General features: G+C 38.8%; 3 protein-coding genes and 1 long non-coding RNA gene across 4 annotated transcripts; 1 reads left to right on the plus strand and 3 right to left on the minus strand.

Annotated features, from left to right (window-relative positions):
* The first annotated feature begins 2341 nt into the window (after nt 1–2341).
* Nucleotides 2342–8343, plus strand: gpatch4 (G patch domain containing 4). Its single transcript, XM_083989120.1, has 8 exons — nt 2342–2430; nt 3988–4066; nt 4150–4223; nt 4347–4439; nt 4861–4977; nt 5564–5679; nt 6922–6972; nt 7102–8343. The coding sequence occupies exons 2-8, from the start codon at nt 3988–3990 to the stop codon at nt 7871–7873; spliced, it is 1302 nt and encodes a 433-aa protein (XP_083845246.1). The 5' UTR covers nt 2342–2430; the 3' UTR covers nt 7874–8343.
* A 631-nt stretch (nt 8344–8974) lies between these two features.
* On the minus strand, nt 8975–9914 carry LOC310998797. The gene is made up of 3 exons (XR_014596017.1): nt 9869–9914; nt 9596–9714; nt 8975–9244 (listed from the first exon to the last, which is right to left on the minus strand). It is a non-coding gene; the product is annotated as an uncharacterized lncRNA (long non-coding RNA).
* Nucleotides 9915–9943: 29 nt separating this feature from the next.
* LOC310999191 (uncharacterized protein) lies at nt 9944–12816 on the minus strand (the record flags this gene model as incomplete). Its single annotated transcript, XM_083989515.1, has 5 exons — nt 9944–10023; nt 10974–11180; nt 11789–11896; nt 12182–12247; nt 12756–12816. Coding segments are annotated over 5 exons (522 nt in total), but the record flags the coding sequence as incomplete, so codon positions are not given.
* Nucleotides 12817–16846: 4030 nt separating this feature from the next.
* Nucleotides 16847–19011, minus strand: LOC310999192 (oxidized low-density lipoprotein receptor 1-like; the record flags this gene model as incomplete). The annotated part of the gene is made up of 5 exons (XM_083989516.1): nt 18929–19011; nt 17879–17956; nt 17686–17793; nt 17401–17595; nt 16847–17067 (listed from the first exon to the last, which is right to left on the minus strand). The coding sequence occupies exons 1-5, from the start codon at nt 18966–18968 to the stop codon at nt 16847–16849; spliced, it is 642 nt and encodes a 213-aa protein (XP_083845642.1). The 5' UTR covers nt 18969–19011.
* Nucleotides 19012–19018: the final 7 nt, after the last annotated feature.

The raw sequence follows: 19018 nt of genomic DNA on the forward strand, positions 1-19018 counted from the left end.
CTGGACTTTTGCATGGTAGATTTGTTTCTCCCTCTGTCTGAGATAACTATCAGTCAGCCACTGCAACCAGCAGAAGGAGGGCTTCTACCCAAACAGTAGGTCAGCCATGATAACCAGTCTGTTCAGGACGGGTGTTTTCCTCTCTCTGCTGAGTGTTGACACAGATAAACAAGTCATGGACGGAGGCCTGATGGAGCAAACATCCTCACTGAACGGAAACCGAAAGCAGAGGGAAATCAAATAGTTTCCTGAGGGCTGACGAGCAGTCCCATGATGAGGGCACAGAGAGGGTGTCGTCATGTTGTCACTTTTACTTGTACAGTAATGCCAAAAAGGTTATTGATAGAGCGTAAGATAGGTTACAATACATACAAGTATTATTAACATTCAAAACCTTTCTTATTTCACACAGAAAACAAGTTGTTAGCATTCACCAACAGGAGTCTATTTAATTACTTGGGACTTATGGGAAAAATATGACAATAATATAAATGGATTAACACAAGAACGAACAAACCACAGAGTTTTTCCAAGAATCTATAGATGATGACAACAACAGCAATAACAGTAAACCACATTTAAAAATTGTCTTTACGATGTAAGACATTAAAAACTGTGATATTAAATTAATAATGATATTATACAATGTCTGTTTTGTTTTTTAAATGGTCTCATCGTCTGGGAAGATGAGCCCTGGAAACTGTTTACAGCCAAGTGTTAGAATAACTGAGGCAATGACTTGGCCTCTGACCAGGAATCTCATAAAGGGAGGTCTTCAATCCTTCAAGCCATTAGTTGCTATCACGTACACTATGTTGTGATCAGAGTGGAGTGCAGTCATTAGATCAGTTTAACCTCTGCATGCATATGGAGGCCTGCACCAGCAAAACCTCCTCTCTGTAATCATTATTGCATGTTGTATGTATTTTGAAGAGACATATGCTTGATGTAAGGAACGTTAAATCTTTGCAGCTGTGATGCTTTTCAAACAATAATACGTAATGGTATGGACTTTATTCTGTTGGTGTAAATACTGCCATCTACTGGCAACCTAACACTGTATCTTTGATTCACCTCTGGGACAGTCAGTAGCCTATAAACAACTCAAAGCCACACGTTTTTAAACCTTCTGAACTTTATTTGAACTCTTAGTGGAGGTACAAACATTTCTAAAAATTTCAAACATGTCAGGGTGAAATTCAAAGAAATTGGAAGGATCATGTTATAATGTTTACTTATTATTATTAGGCTATTATTGAATAGTAATGACATTTAAAGCATGAAGTCACAAGTCTGACTATTTCATCTGTAAACATTATTTAGCTTCAACAAAGGGATGAAACAAGCTGATAAAGAATATACTGTACTGTATGATGTGATACTGACTGAGAGACCCGTTTGAATAAGATTTGTTTTGGTTTTTTTTTTCTTTTTTTTAACCACAAAGCTACTTGAAAGGGGAAAAAACTAGAAAAATTACACATTGTGGAGTTAAAATAAAGTTGAAAGAGTTTAAAGAAAGTGGACATTTATGAATATAGCAGCAGTTTTCACTTCAAACAAAGAATGACATTTGGTCAAACAAGCATGACTGACAGCCATTAATAATTCAGTGCTGTAAACAGCTCTTCTTGTCTGTATCTACTTCTGAGATTTTTGGTCTCTGTTTTTTTTTTTTTTTTTTTGCCTATAGGACTTCAAAGTCCCCAGTTTATGCAATATCATTTGAGTCTACATAAATTGATTAATTGCAAATTGTGTTAGAACTTTTGAAGAACCATTTGAAGTAGAATAACAACTGATGATCCTGATTTTCTAGTGAGACGCCCTGCCAGAATCTTTGACTTTAAATGTTTTAGTATGTAGGAGATAATCTGGAGTAAAATTGTCTTTTATCATTTTCATCATTGTGTCTAATTTTGAATCGTCTGAGTTTCATTTGTATTTTGTTTAAGTTGTTGAGGTAGTTAATTGGTAAATATATATATTAAAAGAAAAATTTGATTTTTAATCCATATTAACAATAATAACAAATTGTTGCTGGTAGGCTGTAGCATACTGGTCAAAGGCAAAGCAGGTCTAATGTAAATTCAACCAAAACCACTTGTTCCCAGATTTAACATTAGTAGAAGTTGTTTAGCTGTAGCTTTGTGAAATAACAGTACATATTATGTGTGTACAAAATCATCAAATGTATGATTTTAATAGGATTTACGGTCATCTTTCTAGGAGAAAACATAGAAAACAGTGCCCTCTGTTCCACTGCAGAAATATAAACAGAGAAGAAGAAAACTCCGTTGTGACGTCCTTCCGGTGTCATGGCGGCTCAGAGCAGAAACCACATGGCTAACGTCTGTGGCCGCCGGGAAACCTTTATACTTCCAGTGTTGGTTTTAGTGAAGAGGTTTTAATGCAAGAGGACAACAGAAGGTACGTAAATGTGCTGTTTTCATCGTGTTAGCGTGAAGTTAGAAAATGTTTGCCGACAACAGCGCAGACGAGTTGTGTTGGTTTTAACTTCTGGTGCTGAGCAGCTAACGGCTAACGTTACCATGTCAACATCAGAGATGGACATGGTATCCCTTATATACAATATATATATTATAACTGTATACAGTTATGTATACCTCTGTTTTAATCCCCTGTCTTTACAAAGTGCCATAGTGTCCTCAGACAAGACGTGCCTCGGTGCAGCACAGTGATCAGACAATAAAAACATGGTTCGTGCAGCGTGCTCGACAAATTAAATTTCATCCTGACCATGGATGTATTAATAGATCCATGATCCTGACACACAAACCTCGGTGAAGTTAGTTTTCCAGTTTTTCCGGATCCAGCGGCGACTTCTTGTTCTGTCCAACCAGAGTTGGCTGTTCGTCCACGGTCTGCTCAGTCTGCGACACCTCGCTCTAAACTACACGATCTCATTTAGGGACCATCAACAAGTTACCATTGAAATAACATCCAACCAGTGTTATTTAGCATTTTAGCTCAAAAGCTTCTAGCTCATGTGACCTATTGACCCCAAACCAAGTCTGATCATTTCTAAGATTTCACAATAACTCCATGTTTCATGTTGTGAAAATCAAATGTTTAATCTCACATGTTTGACATTTCTCCAGAGGCCTGGAGCAGTAAAATAATTAAAGCAGATATCAGCTTCACGGCCGTTTCGGTTAATGCTGCGTTCAAGGCAGGCTTTTGAAACCGTAAGTTACAGCTTCAAGTCACAACTACGACTTGGTAGCGTTCCAGGTAACCCGTAGCTCGTGTTTTTACCATCCTGTTGTCTGTGAAAGTTCCCTATAACGGCCACTCGTAACTTCCGACCCGTGAACTCGTACCAGATCGAACTGGTATGACTTCACAGGAAGGAAAAACACAAAGTACGAGTTTCTTTGAACGCACCATGAGTTAGCAGCCCCCGCCCTTGTCAGGCATCAATTGGTCCTCGTGCTACGTCACCACATTCACGCGCATCCCTTGGCTGCACACACAGCCCTTCATGCCGTTCTCTCTCCTCATTGGATAACACTTGTATCCCACAAGGAAAATTTTCTCCTCGGGTTACAGCAGAGCAGAGTGACGGAGAGACTCGTGTTTAGGCTGAAATACTTCATGTAAGTGATTGCTGACGGAAAATAGGACTATTTAGGACTTATATTAACAAAAACATTCCACTGATATCTGCTTTAACTAATTAATAATAATAATAATATTAATAATAATAATAATAATACAATAGAATAATTAATAAATTCTGAAAGAAATAGACGTACTGTCAAAAGTATGTCAATGCTGTTTTACTTTGACTTTCAGCCTCTTGGTCAGATGTTGGTGTTGGTCATACTTCACCAGCTGCATTGTTTTGAGCCTCACACACTGACAGATATTGTTCCATGTTTGCAATAGAAATAAGAAATAAATATGGTACATATTTTTTTGCTTTTCAGTGCATGTTTTTAATATTGAACTTACTGTCCACAGATGGCAGAAGTTGTACAGGAGAAAGGTCGTGGCTTGAGGTTTGCAGAGCAGCAACTTCTGCGTCATGGCTGGGAACATGGTAAAATACTTTTTGTCTGTTTTGTGCAATAATCCAAACACCACTGCGAAGTGGAAGCCTCAGGTGTCTCACTCTGTCCCCAGGTAAAGGACTGGGGCGAGCTGAGAATGGCATATCAGAGGCTATCAAGGTCAAAGTGAAATGTGACAAAGGAGGGGTGAGTGTGCAATGATACATGGCAGCTTTTGGCGATCAGCTCTGTCCAGTCACTACATCCATCTCTGGTTTGGATTTAACTATAGAGTTTAGTGTTTGTAACTTACATGTCCTTCGTCTACAGGTTGGTCATAAGGAAGGAGAGCAGTTCACCTTCCACTGGTGGGATCATGTCTTCAACAAGGCCTCTTCCAGTCTGCAGGTGGAGTCTGATCAAGTAGGTCAAACACAGTCACCTGCTCTATACAACATCATTAGTGGTCTAAGCTTTTTATCTGAAGGTAGTGATGCAGTTTTGCCAGATTTAAAAGATAATTTGTGTGTATTATGCTCTTGTGTGTATTTACTTATGTGCTTACAGTGTGAGTGATGTCAGAAGGAGGATATAAACACTCGTTATAATGAGCTCATTAGGCTGCACTCAGCCACTTTGTCGAGTCAGTATGAGCACATTTAGATATCTAGAGACATCTTTGAAGAAGTCAATTATAAATCGGTATTAAAATCTCTTTGTAGAGTCTTATGAACTAAAAACAACAACAAAAGAAACACGTTTCTGATTACACTGATGAGTTGGAATCAGCTGGTATTGTCTGAAACGGAGGCTCAAGCGGTTTGTGGTTTTCTGTGTGACCCAGGGTGGCATCAAGTTGAAGAAGACGGTGGAGGAAGATGAAGACGATGGCACCATCTCCAACAAGAGGCCACGAAAGGCCGCCATGGCAAAAGCCAAACTATATGGATGCTTTGTCAAGGTAATTTGTACGTTTCACATTTACTGAAGAATTGTGTTTTTACATACCACCAATAAAAACAGGTGATTAATTTAAAATTAAATGACTAATGATCATTCAGAATGAATAGCTGACTGGTGTTCCTTCTACATTTATGACTTTGTGTCAGTCTGCAGTCCTTGGGACATAAATTGTGTTTATGTTGATGGGGTGTGAAGGTTACAGGCCCCGTGCCACAGTGCTGTGGTATGAAATGTACATATATTTATGTGTTATACATAAATTAACGTACATTTCCATGTTTGGTTTGCAAACCAAAGCATATGAAAGTTTAAATCCTGCAGCTCAGCTACAGAGCAGAGTTTTAAGTTACGTGACTCTCTTAGAAGTGGAAACAAATCTTACTCCAGTGTTTCCCACTGGAACATTGAGGAAGTATTTGTTGGCAGAACAGAACTTTATATTTTAATAAAACCTTTGCAAACATGCTGGCTGTGATGTTTTAAAGATCTTTGTTGTCTTTTATTTTTCTACATTATTTTATTTTCAGGTATGCAGACTGATTGTTGTCTGAAATGACCCTGACAGTGTTTGCTTTCTCTTTCAGTCAGCCACGCTGCTGTCTGGTCAGGAGCACCAGGAGACAAAGTCTTCTAACTCAGACGACAGCAGCAGCTCCGATGAGGAGGACGACCAGAGACTGGATCTGTCCAGCACCACAAAGTGAGACTTCGGACACACTGAATCTGGGCAAAACTTTGTCAATTGTAACATAATGTATATTTTGTCAATAGATTATTTACAATTACTGTATATTTCAGTATATGCTGCTTAATGGAGAGGTGAAGTTCTGCATGTGTTAAAGAGGAACTATGCAAGTCCTGTTGCTTTTCCTCTGTTTTGCTAACCCTCCATTTGTTTACAACGAAGCCGGCGAAAAATCAATCCATGGAGCGGTGGATAACTTTATATAACATATAGGATGTTACGACATGTATATCTGCATAGTCTTAACTGTCATAAACAAAAGATTGCGGGTTACGGAGCGCGTTTGTGTAGCGGTATGCAGAGACGAGAGAGCTGGGACACCGGGGCGGAGGCCAGGTACTACACTGATGGTTTTCAGCCATGAGCCAGGTGGAAGGCAGAGAGCCTCCATTGTCATTCGTCACAAGTCATGTAGTTAAAGCAGAAGTGAGTGATATATTTGTGTTAATATAAGTCTTAAATAGTTATATCTTCCGACAGCAATCACTTACATAGAGTGTTTGGACTGAAACATGGGTCTGTCAGTCCCTCTGCTCTGCTCTGAGCCGAAGAGAAAACATTTATCGTATCCTACAGTTTTTATCCAATGAGGAGAGAGAACGGCATGCAGGGCTGTGTGTGCAGCCAAGGAACGCCGTGAATGTGGTGACGTAGCGACGAGGACTGTTATGGTGCGTTCAAGGAAACTCGTATTTTTCCGACCGTGAAGTGGTACCAGTTCGATCTGGTACGAGTTCACCGGTCGGAAGTTACGAGTGGCCGTTATAGTGACTTTCACCGGTAAAACAGGTCGGAAAAACACGAGTGGGTTGCCTGGAACGCTACAAAGTCGTAAGTTGTGACTTGAAGCTGTAATTTACGATTTCAAAAGCCTGCCTGGAACGCAGCATTAGCGAAAACGACCGGATCACTCACTTCTGCTTTAACTATCACAATTACTTCAGAGCTTTTTAATGAAGGTAAAAATGTAGCATACCCACGGGTAAAATCCTGCTTAGTTCCTCTTTAATGCGAGGTCAACATGACAACAGCTACCGAGCAGATCTTGATTTCTTACACTCCCTTCTAGTCGGTGTGTTTAATTTCTTTATAATCAGTAAGGTTTTAAGTGCTGTTGACTTCATTATTCGACATCTTTGAATGATCTAAAACCTTCAACAATGCCCTAAAATAGAAGTTTCTCATTGATCCCTTCAGGCTTTCTGATACCGACCTGATGAAGGCTTGTGGAGGACGCACGGCTCACAAGTACGTTTTTAGAGTTCTACAAAATTTAAATGATAAAGATTAAACTCTTGTTTTCAGTAGATAAGTATAAAACAGAACTGTGAAGTATTTCACCATGACTTAATATATCATGCTGCTTGTGTTCTTCAGAGGAGCCAGACATGGCCTGACCATGAGTGCCAAGTTAGCCAGGCTGGAGCAGCAGGAGGCCGAGTTCATGGCTAAATACGGCAAGAAGAGCCAACCAGAAAGTGGCTCCGTGGGTTGTGTTACGACAGCTCCATCAACCTCCACGTCAGCTGAGAGGCAGGAGGAGGCGGCTGAGGAAACTCAGAGCAAGAAGAAAAAGAAAAAGAAGAAATCCTCTGCCCACAGTAATGAGCTAAATGGTAATGAAGTATCTGAAAGTCCCGAAACAGACGTTGAACCCAAAAAGAAGAAGAAGAAAAAAAAGAAAGCCAGTGTTGAAGCTGAGGAAATACAGAATGCTGTTTCCACAGAGGAAGATGTGCTATGTGCCGACAGCCGTGAAGCGGACCATTCTGACAAAACCAAGAGGAAACACAAAAAGAAAAACAAATCAGAGACCAGTGAAGTGGAAGAAGCTCCTTCACCTGCAGCAGAGAGTCTGGAGGAAGCTGCAGAGCTGCACACACACACTAAAGTGAAAAAGAAGAAAAGGAAGAAATCCCCCAAACAACACGGTGAGGAAGAGGAGAGTAACGATAGAGAAGCCAACCAGTCGGAGCAGGTCCAAGACGCTGCTGTGAAAACCAAGAGGGGAGAAGCTCAAACTTCACACGAAGAAGAGAAAAAGCAGAAAAGGAAAAGGTGTAAAAAAGACAAACTGTTAATAGATGATAAAGTAGATGAGGATGCAGTTCCTCCGAAGAAGAAGAAAAAGAAGAAGTCCAAAGAGTAGTGTTTGGCCGACAGGAACAGAGCTGCTCTGATGCCACCTGTCCTGTACATACATGGACGTCACCTTCAGTTAGTAACTGAGACTTCACAACAGGATAATGACACCAGCAGTTGTGCCTTCTCACTTGAAATCTGCCAAATAGACTTTTTCAATCAGTAATGATCATGAGCTTTATATGTAAATATGCAGATTTACAAGAGAAAGAGGAAATCAGTTAGATTTTTACTGCAGTTTAGGTTGCTGCTGGTGATGTTAGATGGCTGATTGTTTATATCTTGTAATACAAGCAGCTCAATGAATTCATAAATTAATTGTTTGGATGCTGTACAGTAGATGATTGTTTTGACGCGTCAGCAAGTCCAGCTTTTTAAAATCAACTCAACAAGTTGTCATTGTCTCTGACCACTTCAAGGTATGAAATGTAAAGAAGTCGGTGTACTTTCTGCACCATGAACAACTCAACTCCTCTGTGAAGGGTTAGCTGCATTTTAATTAAAGGATGAACCATTACAAGAAGTTTGATCTTTATATGCAAATGAATGATTGTGACTCATCAAACTCTTTCAGATTTATAGAGATTTATATTTCAATACAAACAAATTCAATAAAAATACAACAACACAGAATTACATTTTTTAAAGGAAAGAAAGTAATCGTACAAATAGTAAGATAGGACATAGAAAGAAATGATAGCAAACAACAATCTCCCTGTAACAATGTAAACATGAAATCTTTCTCTTAATTTCAATTTCTTTGGCCCTTTGTCCACATTGTATCCAGTTTGGGAAAAGATCAAGTTGAGTGTCAACAGCTTAGTTACAACTAATGTAACTGATCCATTCAGTGTTCCTGGATGTGAATTTTGACATCACATCCTACTTTCACTTGAATGAAGTGCAGTAGTGTAGGTAAAGTGTGCATTTGATATACAATACCACCATGTTATATGATAAGAATATGAATGTACAATTCAGTACATTCAATAATACAAAGTAGGGATGTTAGCATGGCGGGTTTAGAAGGTCTTAAAGCAAAGCAGGAACAGATTTGTTGCAACAGTTTGTAGTTGGTGTGGAGGCCTGTTTACTTGAATGTAATGCATACAATGTAAAGTGTTTTCCTTGATATCTAATTGCTTTAATTCAAAGATAATTACCAGTACACTGACAAACCCCCATTATAATAAGTCAGTGGTAGCTGGCTGAAATCAAAGAATCTCGTTAATAATTTATCTTTGTGAGGACGTCAGCCTCACAGATGAATTTATCCAACATTCCCCTGTCTGCTGGGTCCCAGCTGGCTGTGGCTTTCCTGTCAGGGATCATCAGTGCAAAGGGACCGTCAATTCCCAATTCGTCCTCTATCCAGTACCTCCAAACAAACAAAACAAAACATGAATGTCAGACAGTACATTTGTAAACTTTCTACTACAAAAGATGACAACATAAAGAGATGATGCTGCAGAGAACAAGACATGGAAAAAAAACTAACGACTGATGTGTCTGAAGATCCCTTTGCATTTCAGGACTAAGTAACTGACCAAGTGATTTGATTGGACAAGAGGCTTTCAACGCATGGATACATCATGGATGATGGCGAGGCAGCCGTGATACAGAACTAAAACTGAACTCCTCCCATTGCTGTCCAATGCAACATGGCAGCAATGAGCAGAGGCTCAGGAGGCACAGATGAGTTCAGACATTCACTGAGATGTTCTCTTACCCCAGAGTGTCATTGTGTCCATCGACCCAGATCCAGTCATTGTTCTTATTTAACCTTAATCCAATCCAGTACCCATGATGACGGCTATAGTAGAATTTGATGTGTTCTTTGATGAACTCCTATAAGTCACACCACGACAGGTCATTAAAAACACACTGATTTTGAGAAAGCATTAAAAACTCTTTAATTAGAACGGAAAAGCTAATACAAAGTGTGAAGTGTGAATTTAGCACAACTTTGATTTTAATGTTGTATCATTGTGGTAGAGCTCACCTGCTCTTGTAGACTATCAACAACAACCAGGTCTGCACCTGCTTTTTTGCATTCCTTTCGGCTGTTTTCCCATGTCTTCCAGGGAGGGTTCTTGTCGTAAAACAAATAGCACTTTTCCTGGAACGGAATCCAGCCTTTTTGACATGGTTGACACTCTGTATTCATGAAGCAGATAAATGGAAGAGTTTTAGTTATTTTGAGCACAAAAACAGATCATTGTCACAAAAGATGCAAATGCAAATGCAATGTACATGTCCTAGAGCCAATATACAAATGAACATTACAAGTCCTGCATAACACCAATGAAACATAATCATGTAAGTTTAAACTGAACAAAAATGCTCCTCCTAAATGTTTAGACAAATTGGCCTTCATGTCTTTACTGGAAGCAACTGTCAAAATTATATTTTACAATAAATGAATTGATCTGTATTAGGAATAAGGAAAAGTTAAATGAGAGGGAGAGTAATTACTACGCCTGTGTCATGATTTTAGACACAATTCTTTGGTCAAAGTGCCAATGGCTAATGACTTGAACATGGTTTGATCTGCTTGTGGTGTCGCCATTAATTCAACAGTACTAGGCGGGCATGTGTCATGGGAGACAGTTAAATTTGACTCTACTATTTTAAAGCCATTTTCCGGTGTCAGTAAACTGCTGGTGGAAGTTGTTGTCAGTACAGTTACAGCTCTGTCACTATAGCAACAGCTGGCCTCTACTTCCCCAATGTTGGAGCCTAATCTTAGTAACCTTCATGTTAGTCTCTACAGTTTTATTACCTTAAGTACCAATGAGTTCAGTTTAACTCCACTTCATCCTTTCCTTATTTCTAATTTATCCCCCCCCTTTTTTTAACCATCCTTAGCCATGCTAATTACTGATTGGCTTGGTTTGATTCTTGTTTTAAGGCTATTTCTATCCCCCATCACTGAATACAATTTAACTTCAGTTTTCCTTAGTAAAGACATAAAGGGCTAACACTCATTAGCAGCATTATGTGCTTAAATTCTGCCTTTAGACTTATTTTAAAACAAATCAATCTTTCACATCATATTGGTGAGTTAAAGACTATGCTTAGTCATCATAGTGAAGTAGCCTACTCACTTTTGTCAGGGCAGAATTCAGTTACCGGAAAGTTGTTAAATTTCAGGATGACATTGAGCGTCCAGTTGAGATTCTCTCTGTCTTTGCTCAGCTCCTCTGTCTTGTTCTCTAAGAGGCTCTTCTCCGTGGCCAGCTGCTGGTTTTCTGATGTGAGGCTGCTGAGGTTTGCCTTGTAGTTCGCTTCCGCGTTGTTCATCTTCACGCTGACTGGGGGGATGATGAAAAAAGAGATAGCAGTTAGTCAGCAAGTGCATTTGATGAAATCAAAAAAGAAATACCCCTGAGTGTTTTAGATTTGTGTCTGTTTCATGTTATGTCAGGGGTGTCAAATGTATGGTCCGCGGGCCAAAACCGGCCGTTCAAGGGTCCAATCCGGCCCACGTCTGAAAATTACACATATGGAAGAGGCATAATATCGTTTAAATTGCATTTTAATAATGTACTTTTTAGAGAAAATTAAGAGTTCTAATTATTCATGGATTATTATGTTAAGATCAAATTGTGCTGTATGTGACACCCCTGTTTTATGTGAACCATAGCATAAAGTCTTTCAGGACAGGATAGTGTATGTGGTATACAGTATGGAATATATTACAAAAATTATCAATAAAGTCAATATTACAAATCAAAAATCAAAAAATCCTAAGTAGTTTGGGTTCTTATAATTATTAGCCTATTATTTTATAATACACTTCACAACTTGTTACTTCCTGTTTTCATCTGTTAGAGGAAGCCACCCCAGACTGACTTGGTTGGTTGGTCTATCTGTGATGTAAGCTGTTGAGAAAACAGAGTCTGTTAAAAACTAGACTCACTGTAGATGGTGGCACTGATGCATGCCACCAGGAGGACACAGAGTAAACCCAAACACCCTGCCAACAGGCCAAAACGCTGAGAGTGTGCGGCTTGTTCACCATCTGCTTCTAATGAGAGAAAACCCAGATCAGATCATGATGAGAATCAGAGTCATCTTATTGATTATCGTTACTATCATGGTCACTTCACTGTCACTTCTATTATGATTCTACAATCATACAGGAAATTAATACATTTACTAGTTTAAGGAGTAATATCTGGAAAAACCGAAGTGTCAGCATCACCAACATTCATGCTTTATGTGGTTTTTATTTATGAGTTAAGCATATTGTATGTTTTAAAGTGTTTTTAACTTAACTGAAAATGAATTTGGAGAATGTATTTTAACTTACTTGGTACAGCAGAAGCAGCCTCTTTAGATTTTACTGTAGCATAAATAGTGGAGTCCTCATTTTTCTCTGGATGATGAATGAAATGATAAAAAAAGAAAAGAAAATAGTGATGTGTTACTCCGCAGTTCCCAAAATAACCCTTTGTGTAACTGATGAGACAAGAAGGGAAATAACACTGCATTGTGTGAAAGTATTAATTCACAGTAATGTAATTGTATTAACTTCCTCAACCTCTCAGTTCGTCTAATTATCAAATTAAGAGAAATGTGTTTCTCAGAAGTAAATGTGAATTGATGAAGAGAGATTTGCCAGGTTAGTTTGGAATTAAAAGCAGAGTAAGAAATGCAGCTGTGATGTAAAATACGTGAGAAACCAAAGCAACATTTGTTCAAAGAGTCGATGGACAGTGTGAGGTATCAGGTCCCAGCAGCAGAGTAAAGTAATTCAGAGCGTTATCTCATCCAGGAAAACAAACGGCTCTCAAGGGTCAAGCAGGATTTTGTTTGTTTTTTTCAGGCAAAATCTTGTTGAACAATGTTAATCCCAATTAACAACCAAAACAGGAGTTCCTTACCTTTTGGAGGTCTGCCACCGTTTTTGAAAACCAAAGTAGAATAATTCAGCTCTTCTTCCATCCTTAAATGTCACACTTTGCCGTAAGGTGCAGAGCCCAGTGATGTGACAACTGTTGTAACTGAACTTCTGATCTGCAGCACTAAGTCATGGAGAACCGACAGGAGTTTCCTCTTCCCTCCTCAACCCGCCGCAAACTGTAGCTTCTCAGTTCGCATTATGTTCTTACGTTATTACTGGACAATGTCAAATTGTGATGTCGCAGTGTGGCTTTGTGGTCATTGATTACACAACATGTGTGGGTCCAGTATTGTGAAGCCTAGGTGATGCGCGTGCTATGGCAGGCTATGACGTTGTATAATGTCAACACTGTTGTATTGGATTGAGGACTATTTGAAGCCTGAGATTCATATACAGTACACTTGGTGTGTTAGTGAGTATTCACAGCACATTTACAGTGTATGTCAGACTGATCCATAATAAACCAGCACATCCTTCAAGGAACAGGAAATGCAATGTGGCTCATCAATGTGTTTTAATAGTTTTATGACAACCAGGTGACTATGGCACAGAGGATGAGGAGAGAGCAGTTTGTAGTTACACAGATGTGTTTGCGTCAGATGTGTTAGCGTCAGAAGAATGAGCTCACTAATGAGTTGACAAATTTCTGTTAAGGACAATAAAGGTCTTTAAAGTTGTTTTTTTAAGTTTAAGACATCGTTCTTTGTTCGAAGGACTCAACAGTCTTTGAGCACACAGATTATAGATTTATAGATGAGGATAGGAGAGCAAGGGGCATTTGTCCTCATAGAGACATAGGTGTGTCTCAATGGAAAAACAAAAATCAGAAATATGCCTAGAGACAATAATATACATACACATTCATGCCCACTCACATACAGATCATTCAAGAGTTGGCCACATATAGCTATTACTGCAAAATGACCCATATACCCCACTAATAATACTAATACAGTATGACTAATGATAATAATAATACTAATAATGATAATATATGACCAAGTCATATTACTTAGTAACTATATGAAACCTTGGAAGAAACTATAAAGTTTATACATAATTGCAATAAAAATGGAGGAGAAAAAATAATATGCTTAGTCCTGACAAAACAAATAGATCATTTGATTTCTCAAATGTGAAATAACTTAGTTTGACAAGGAGACTGATTCCTAATCCACTTTGATCAAGGCTCTTTTTTCACAGATATAGCGGTTGTACATATCACAGCCTGTTGTCTTCCAGTTGGCCTGAGGACGTTCATGTGGCAAACTGAGAACACAAGGTGCCTTGGAGCCAGGTTCCTCTGCTTTCCAGTACCTAGTCAAGAAAAAGATTCACACATTTTAATCCATCCATTTAATCCAAAAACATTTAGCACATCATAAAGAACAGCAAACCTGGCTTTGCTCAACAAAAGCCTCCTACCAGCACCTCATTACTCAGCTAAATTGGACTTTTTACTCTAGTTGTGTCCATGAGGTCAAATTTTTGTCGGGCATACATGTCACTGTATTTCCCAAAATGTCCCCAAATAAATGGCCACAGCATCTCTGCTGCACTGTTCATTGTTGATATGTGTGTGTTTCCTTGTGTATGAGTGGAGTAATGTGTGAGTCACTATGTTGCATCACACTGTGCCATTAATGTGTCAAGTTAACGTTTACCGTCATACTGATTTCCTATTCATGATCGGATTTACCAACTTAGACCATTGTCAAGACAACTGCTAACCTCAGTCTGTGTGAAATAGCTTGTAAGGAAATAAAGGACGTCCTCTTTTTATTCATAGTATCCTCTACCACTATAATAAACTGGGAGATTGTTGCCTGATTCACTGAGTCCATCAGATTTGATACAAACTGTACTATGCAGTGTGCAACAGGGAAGATGCTGCCAGTGTCTTTGCTGATGGTCTGGGTGGTCTGTAGCAATGACAACAAAGTGCCTGAACTGTTGCCATGATTCACACATATCAGAGCGACTGTCTTACACAGTGATAGTGTGTTTTTGTCCTTACGTCACAGTGGCGTTGCTTCCATCGGTCCACGTCCACGTGTTCATCCAGTTCTTCTTCAAACCAATCCAGTAGCCATGTTTTTTATCCTTGTACTCTTCGGTGTGATTACTGATGAACTCCTGCATTTGTGATACATGTGTTAATGGTCATTGGATTTTAATTTTTAGTTCTATCATTTTTCTTTTGTTTTAAGGAGCAGTCAAAGTTCTCAGTTTCATCACCTATGGCCATCTATGTTAACTGCAGGGGCCTCATTTATCATCGTGGATACACCTTTTTTTACGCCATTTTCCCCTCGTTTTGTGCTTACGCACTTTTCTCCGCCAAATTTGGGATCTATCAAGCCAAAACCTGACGGGGAAAAGTGCGGACATTTACACCCATTTTGACCCTGGCGTACGCCTTTTTTGAGGAACAGGAGGAATTGGCGACACCGTTGCTGAGTCAGAGAACTGCAGTGTGAGAGGGAGAGAGGAGCGGAGTACATTTAGAAGAGCACAGAGGATTTTTTAAAGTAATTGTGGTAGTGGTGGACCGGTGCTGGCAATCCAACCCGCTCTATAATAACACTATAGGCTTTATGTTAATTGATAAACAGAGCGCATTGTGGATTTTGCTTTTTTGATTAGGCTATGTGTGACGTCCGACAAGGATCAAACCATCCAAGTTTAAAAACACACCGGCAGCAGCGCACACTGATCTGCAGCTACTGAGACTGTTGTTATTCTGTCACCTGAGTTAACGAGGTGCACGTGTGTTTGGAGCTGACGAGAGGAGAGAATAAAGAGCGAGACAACGCGGCTCTGAGGAGGAACTGTGAAGGACTCTGTAATGGAAAATGACCTAAACCGAGTCCAGTAGAGCTGTAACTGTGTAGTGGGAAGGCGTGCAAAGTAATAGTAACTATCGGCCTGCTTCCTACATTGTTTTAACATCTAGGTAAAAAGAAGAAAAAAAAAAAGATTTTCTGGGATAAACGGGCAGATTATATAGGCTAAGATTATTCTTCTTTCTGCTCCCTTTTGTTGAGATTTGGGAGGTTTTTGTTTTTATTGTAGCTTATTAAAATGCAAGATCATTTTTCTGACTGATTTATTGCCCATGTATCTGCTTTCGGAGAAGCGGAGAAGTTCCGCTTCTTTCCCCCGTCCTCCGCCGGTTGTCTCCGTCGTCACTTTGTTGTCACAAAAGTTGCTGCCACAGAGAGCACATGGCTAATTAAATATGCACGTGCTGACCATATAGAGTTGTATATAGGCGTTCCGGGGGTGGAGTAAGAGGTGTGTTCACGTGTGCACCATTCTTGAGTCCTGTGTGATTTATTGCGGAGAGTTGTGCGTACGCCCAGTTTGATTGATCTGAAAAAGGTGTAAATATTTAGGGTGTACGCCATTTTCGTCTTTTCGCCGTACGCAAATATTTAGTAGCAGTTTTACACCCTCTTTGATAAATGAGGCCCCAGGTCTGTTATTGAAACACTTCAGTGGGTCACAGGCTCAGTCACTGTTGTGTGATCTCATTCAATCATGGATGTAAAAGACACAAATCTATTATTGCCCATTTATTTATGTGGTTCTGCTGGTGAGTGCAATTTAAAACATTTCATTTATTTTACTTTCATTGATTAGTGTAGTTTGGTTTAGTTTAGTTTGATTTGGTGTATTTGTTTATTTCATGTTCACACATTTTGACTGTGTTTCTATCTCTGATAACCAAGTACTGTCAAATTTTAAGGTGCTTGTATTTTACTCAAATATTTCCATTTTCTACAGCATTATACTTTAAATACTCCACAATTCTTGAGGGAAATGTAATACAAATATGATTAACATGTGATAAAATAAACTGTACTGTATGAGGAGTTCCACTGATGAGGTATTTTCCCATCTATGGTTTAATTTTGCTGTTGGACATTCACAGACGTTAAATTATCCACACATTTCATAAAAGATTTGAGAATAATCAATAATTGACCCCATGGATTTACATTGAGAACTGATGATCTAATGTCATATGGTAATCCATCAATTACAGGAGTCAAGTGTTTTCACTTTTTATGAATACAGAGATGGAGTGTGTTCATGTTTGTTGACCATTAAGTCAATCAGTCTTGCCTGTTCATCCCGACTTTCGATCACCACCAGATCTGCCTTGTTTTGTCTGCAGCTTTCACGACTTTCCTCCCAACTCTTCCAACCACTAGACCAAGAACCTTTTGAAATCAGGTAACAGTGTGATTGGAAAAGTTCCCAGCCATCCTCACAAGGTCCACACACTGTTAATCAGGAAACACATACCAAATCATAATCACTCTCACTGTGTTATATGTATATTATACATTAAAGAAAACTTCTCTATAGCCTACATTGCATAATATAGTTATTGATTATATTGCGCTTCTGTTTTATTTACTTGATTCTTTCCTTATCCTACCGTATGATTTTTTTTATCTCAAATATCACGTCATGTCACGTCATCTTAGCTTAGTTTACCTCTAATTCCACTAAAATTAGAAACATTTTTCTTTCAGAAAGCCCGAGTTATGAAAGAATCAATATCATAAAAGAAAAAACAAGAACATTATTATTATTATAATTATTTCCCTCACCTTTCTGTGGGCAGCGGGTACTCACTGGGAAGTTGTTATATTCCAGGATGACCCCGATGGTCCAGTTGAGTCGGTCTCTCTCTCTGGTCAGCTTCTGCGTGTCTCTCTCTAGCTCTGCCTTCTCCTCGGTCAGCAGCAGATTCTGTGCTGTTAAAGTCATGTTTTCTCTGCTGCGCTCCGACATCACTGTTTTCACTGCAGTCAGGAGAGACAATGTTACTGTTGCATTCACTTGTCATTATCCCAGATGCCCCAGTGGACAGGTAAACAGACAGGTGGACTCACGGTGGACACTGAGGGCGATGATGACTGACACCAGGACCACACAAACAATCCCCAGACCTGCTGCCGCCAGTTGAAGCAGAGTATACGGCAAAGCTTTCTTTTCATTGTCTAGAATATCAACAAAAAATGATTTATTATAAGCATACATACCAATGATACCCTGGTTTATTCATTGTAATAAACTACAAATAACCTTGTAGGACAGGATGTGTATGACATGGCTTCTCAGTCTTCACCTCATCATAAATGACTTCCTGGTCGTTTGATTTCTCTGTAAAACACAAAACAGCTATTTGGAAACACACAGTTTGAGTTGCGATATGTGTGACCTTCAGGGGTCACTTTAGGTTCAGCACAGTGGCACTTTCTGCTCACTATAGTGGGTAACTCTGTTGCTACTCTGGCTTTACTTAATCATTGTTGGGGGACTATTATATTAAAATTACAACATAGTACAACAATTACAAAGTCAACAATTTCCTTCAAATGACTATTAAATCAATCTGAATGACAAAATATGAAATTATTTATTAAATATTATTATTATATATATTATATATTATTATATTATATATTATCCAATATTCAATCATGTTTTTTAATATTACTGAAGATGAGTAATTTTCTCCTTAAACATTTTAAAATCGTGCTCTTAGGAAAAGTGACGTGTTCATTTGGTTGATAAAGTCAACACAGATATAGTTACCTGGTTACCCATTGAAATTTAGAACTACACAAAATGTAACAATAACACAAAGACTAGTAGCTGTTTCATACATGTGAACTACTTCTCTAAATTTAAAGAAATGTTGAGGTTTGAAGAGGTGTGGAGGAGTTTGAAGTTAAACCCAATCTATATTTACAATGACGTATAAAGACATTAATTCTAGAAGGCATGTGGTGCTTGTTCATGCATGGAATAGATGCAGAGATTACGCCATTATAACTATTCATTCTAATAATACATTTAAAATATAGCATGAATGAATCCTGTCAGAATTTGATTAGAATAGGACATTTGTATGAAGTTTGCTATATGATATGTAAAATATTACTCTGTCTGTCAAACAAACACATGTAGTGGAGGAAAGAGTATATTTCCCCATAAGGCAGTGGAGGGGAAGTTTAAAATGACAAAGAATGAAAATAATGGAAGTACAGCTGAAGAACTTTACACTTTAACACTTGATTTGACACAAGCAAATACGCTCTCAAAAAGTCAGACAATGTGGTTTACTCTTACCCTTGAAGGTCACCATCACATAGTTCAGCTCCTCCTCCATGGTTTTCACTTTTATCAAACTAACTGTGGCTGATCGTATAGTCTCTGCTT

Source organism: Trachurus trachurus (genome assembly GCF_905171665.1).
Source record: "Trachurus trachurus genome assembly, chromosome: 16".
Taxonomy (NCBI): domain Eukaryota; kingdom Metazoa; phylum Chordata; class Actinopteri; order Carangiformes; family Carangidae; genus Trachurus; species Trachurus trachurus.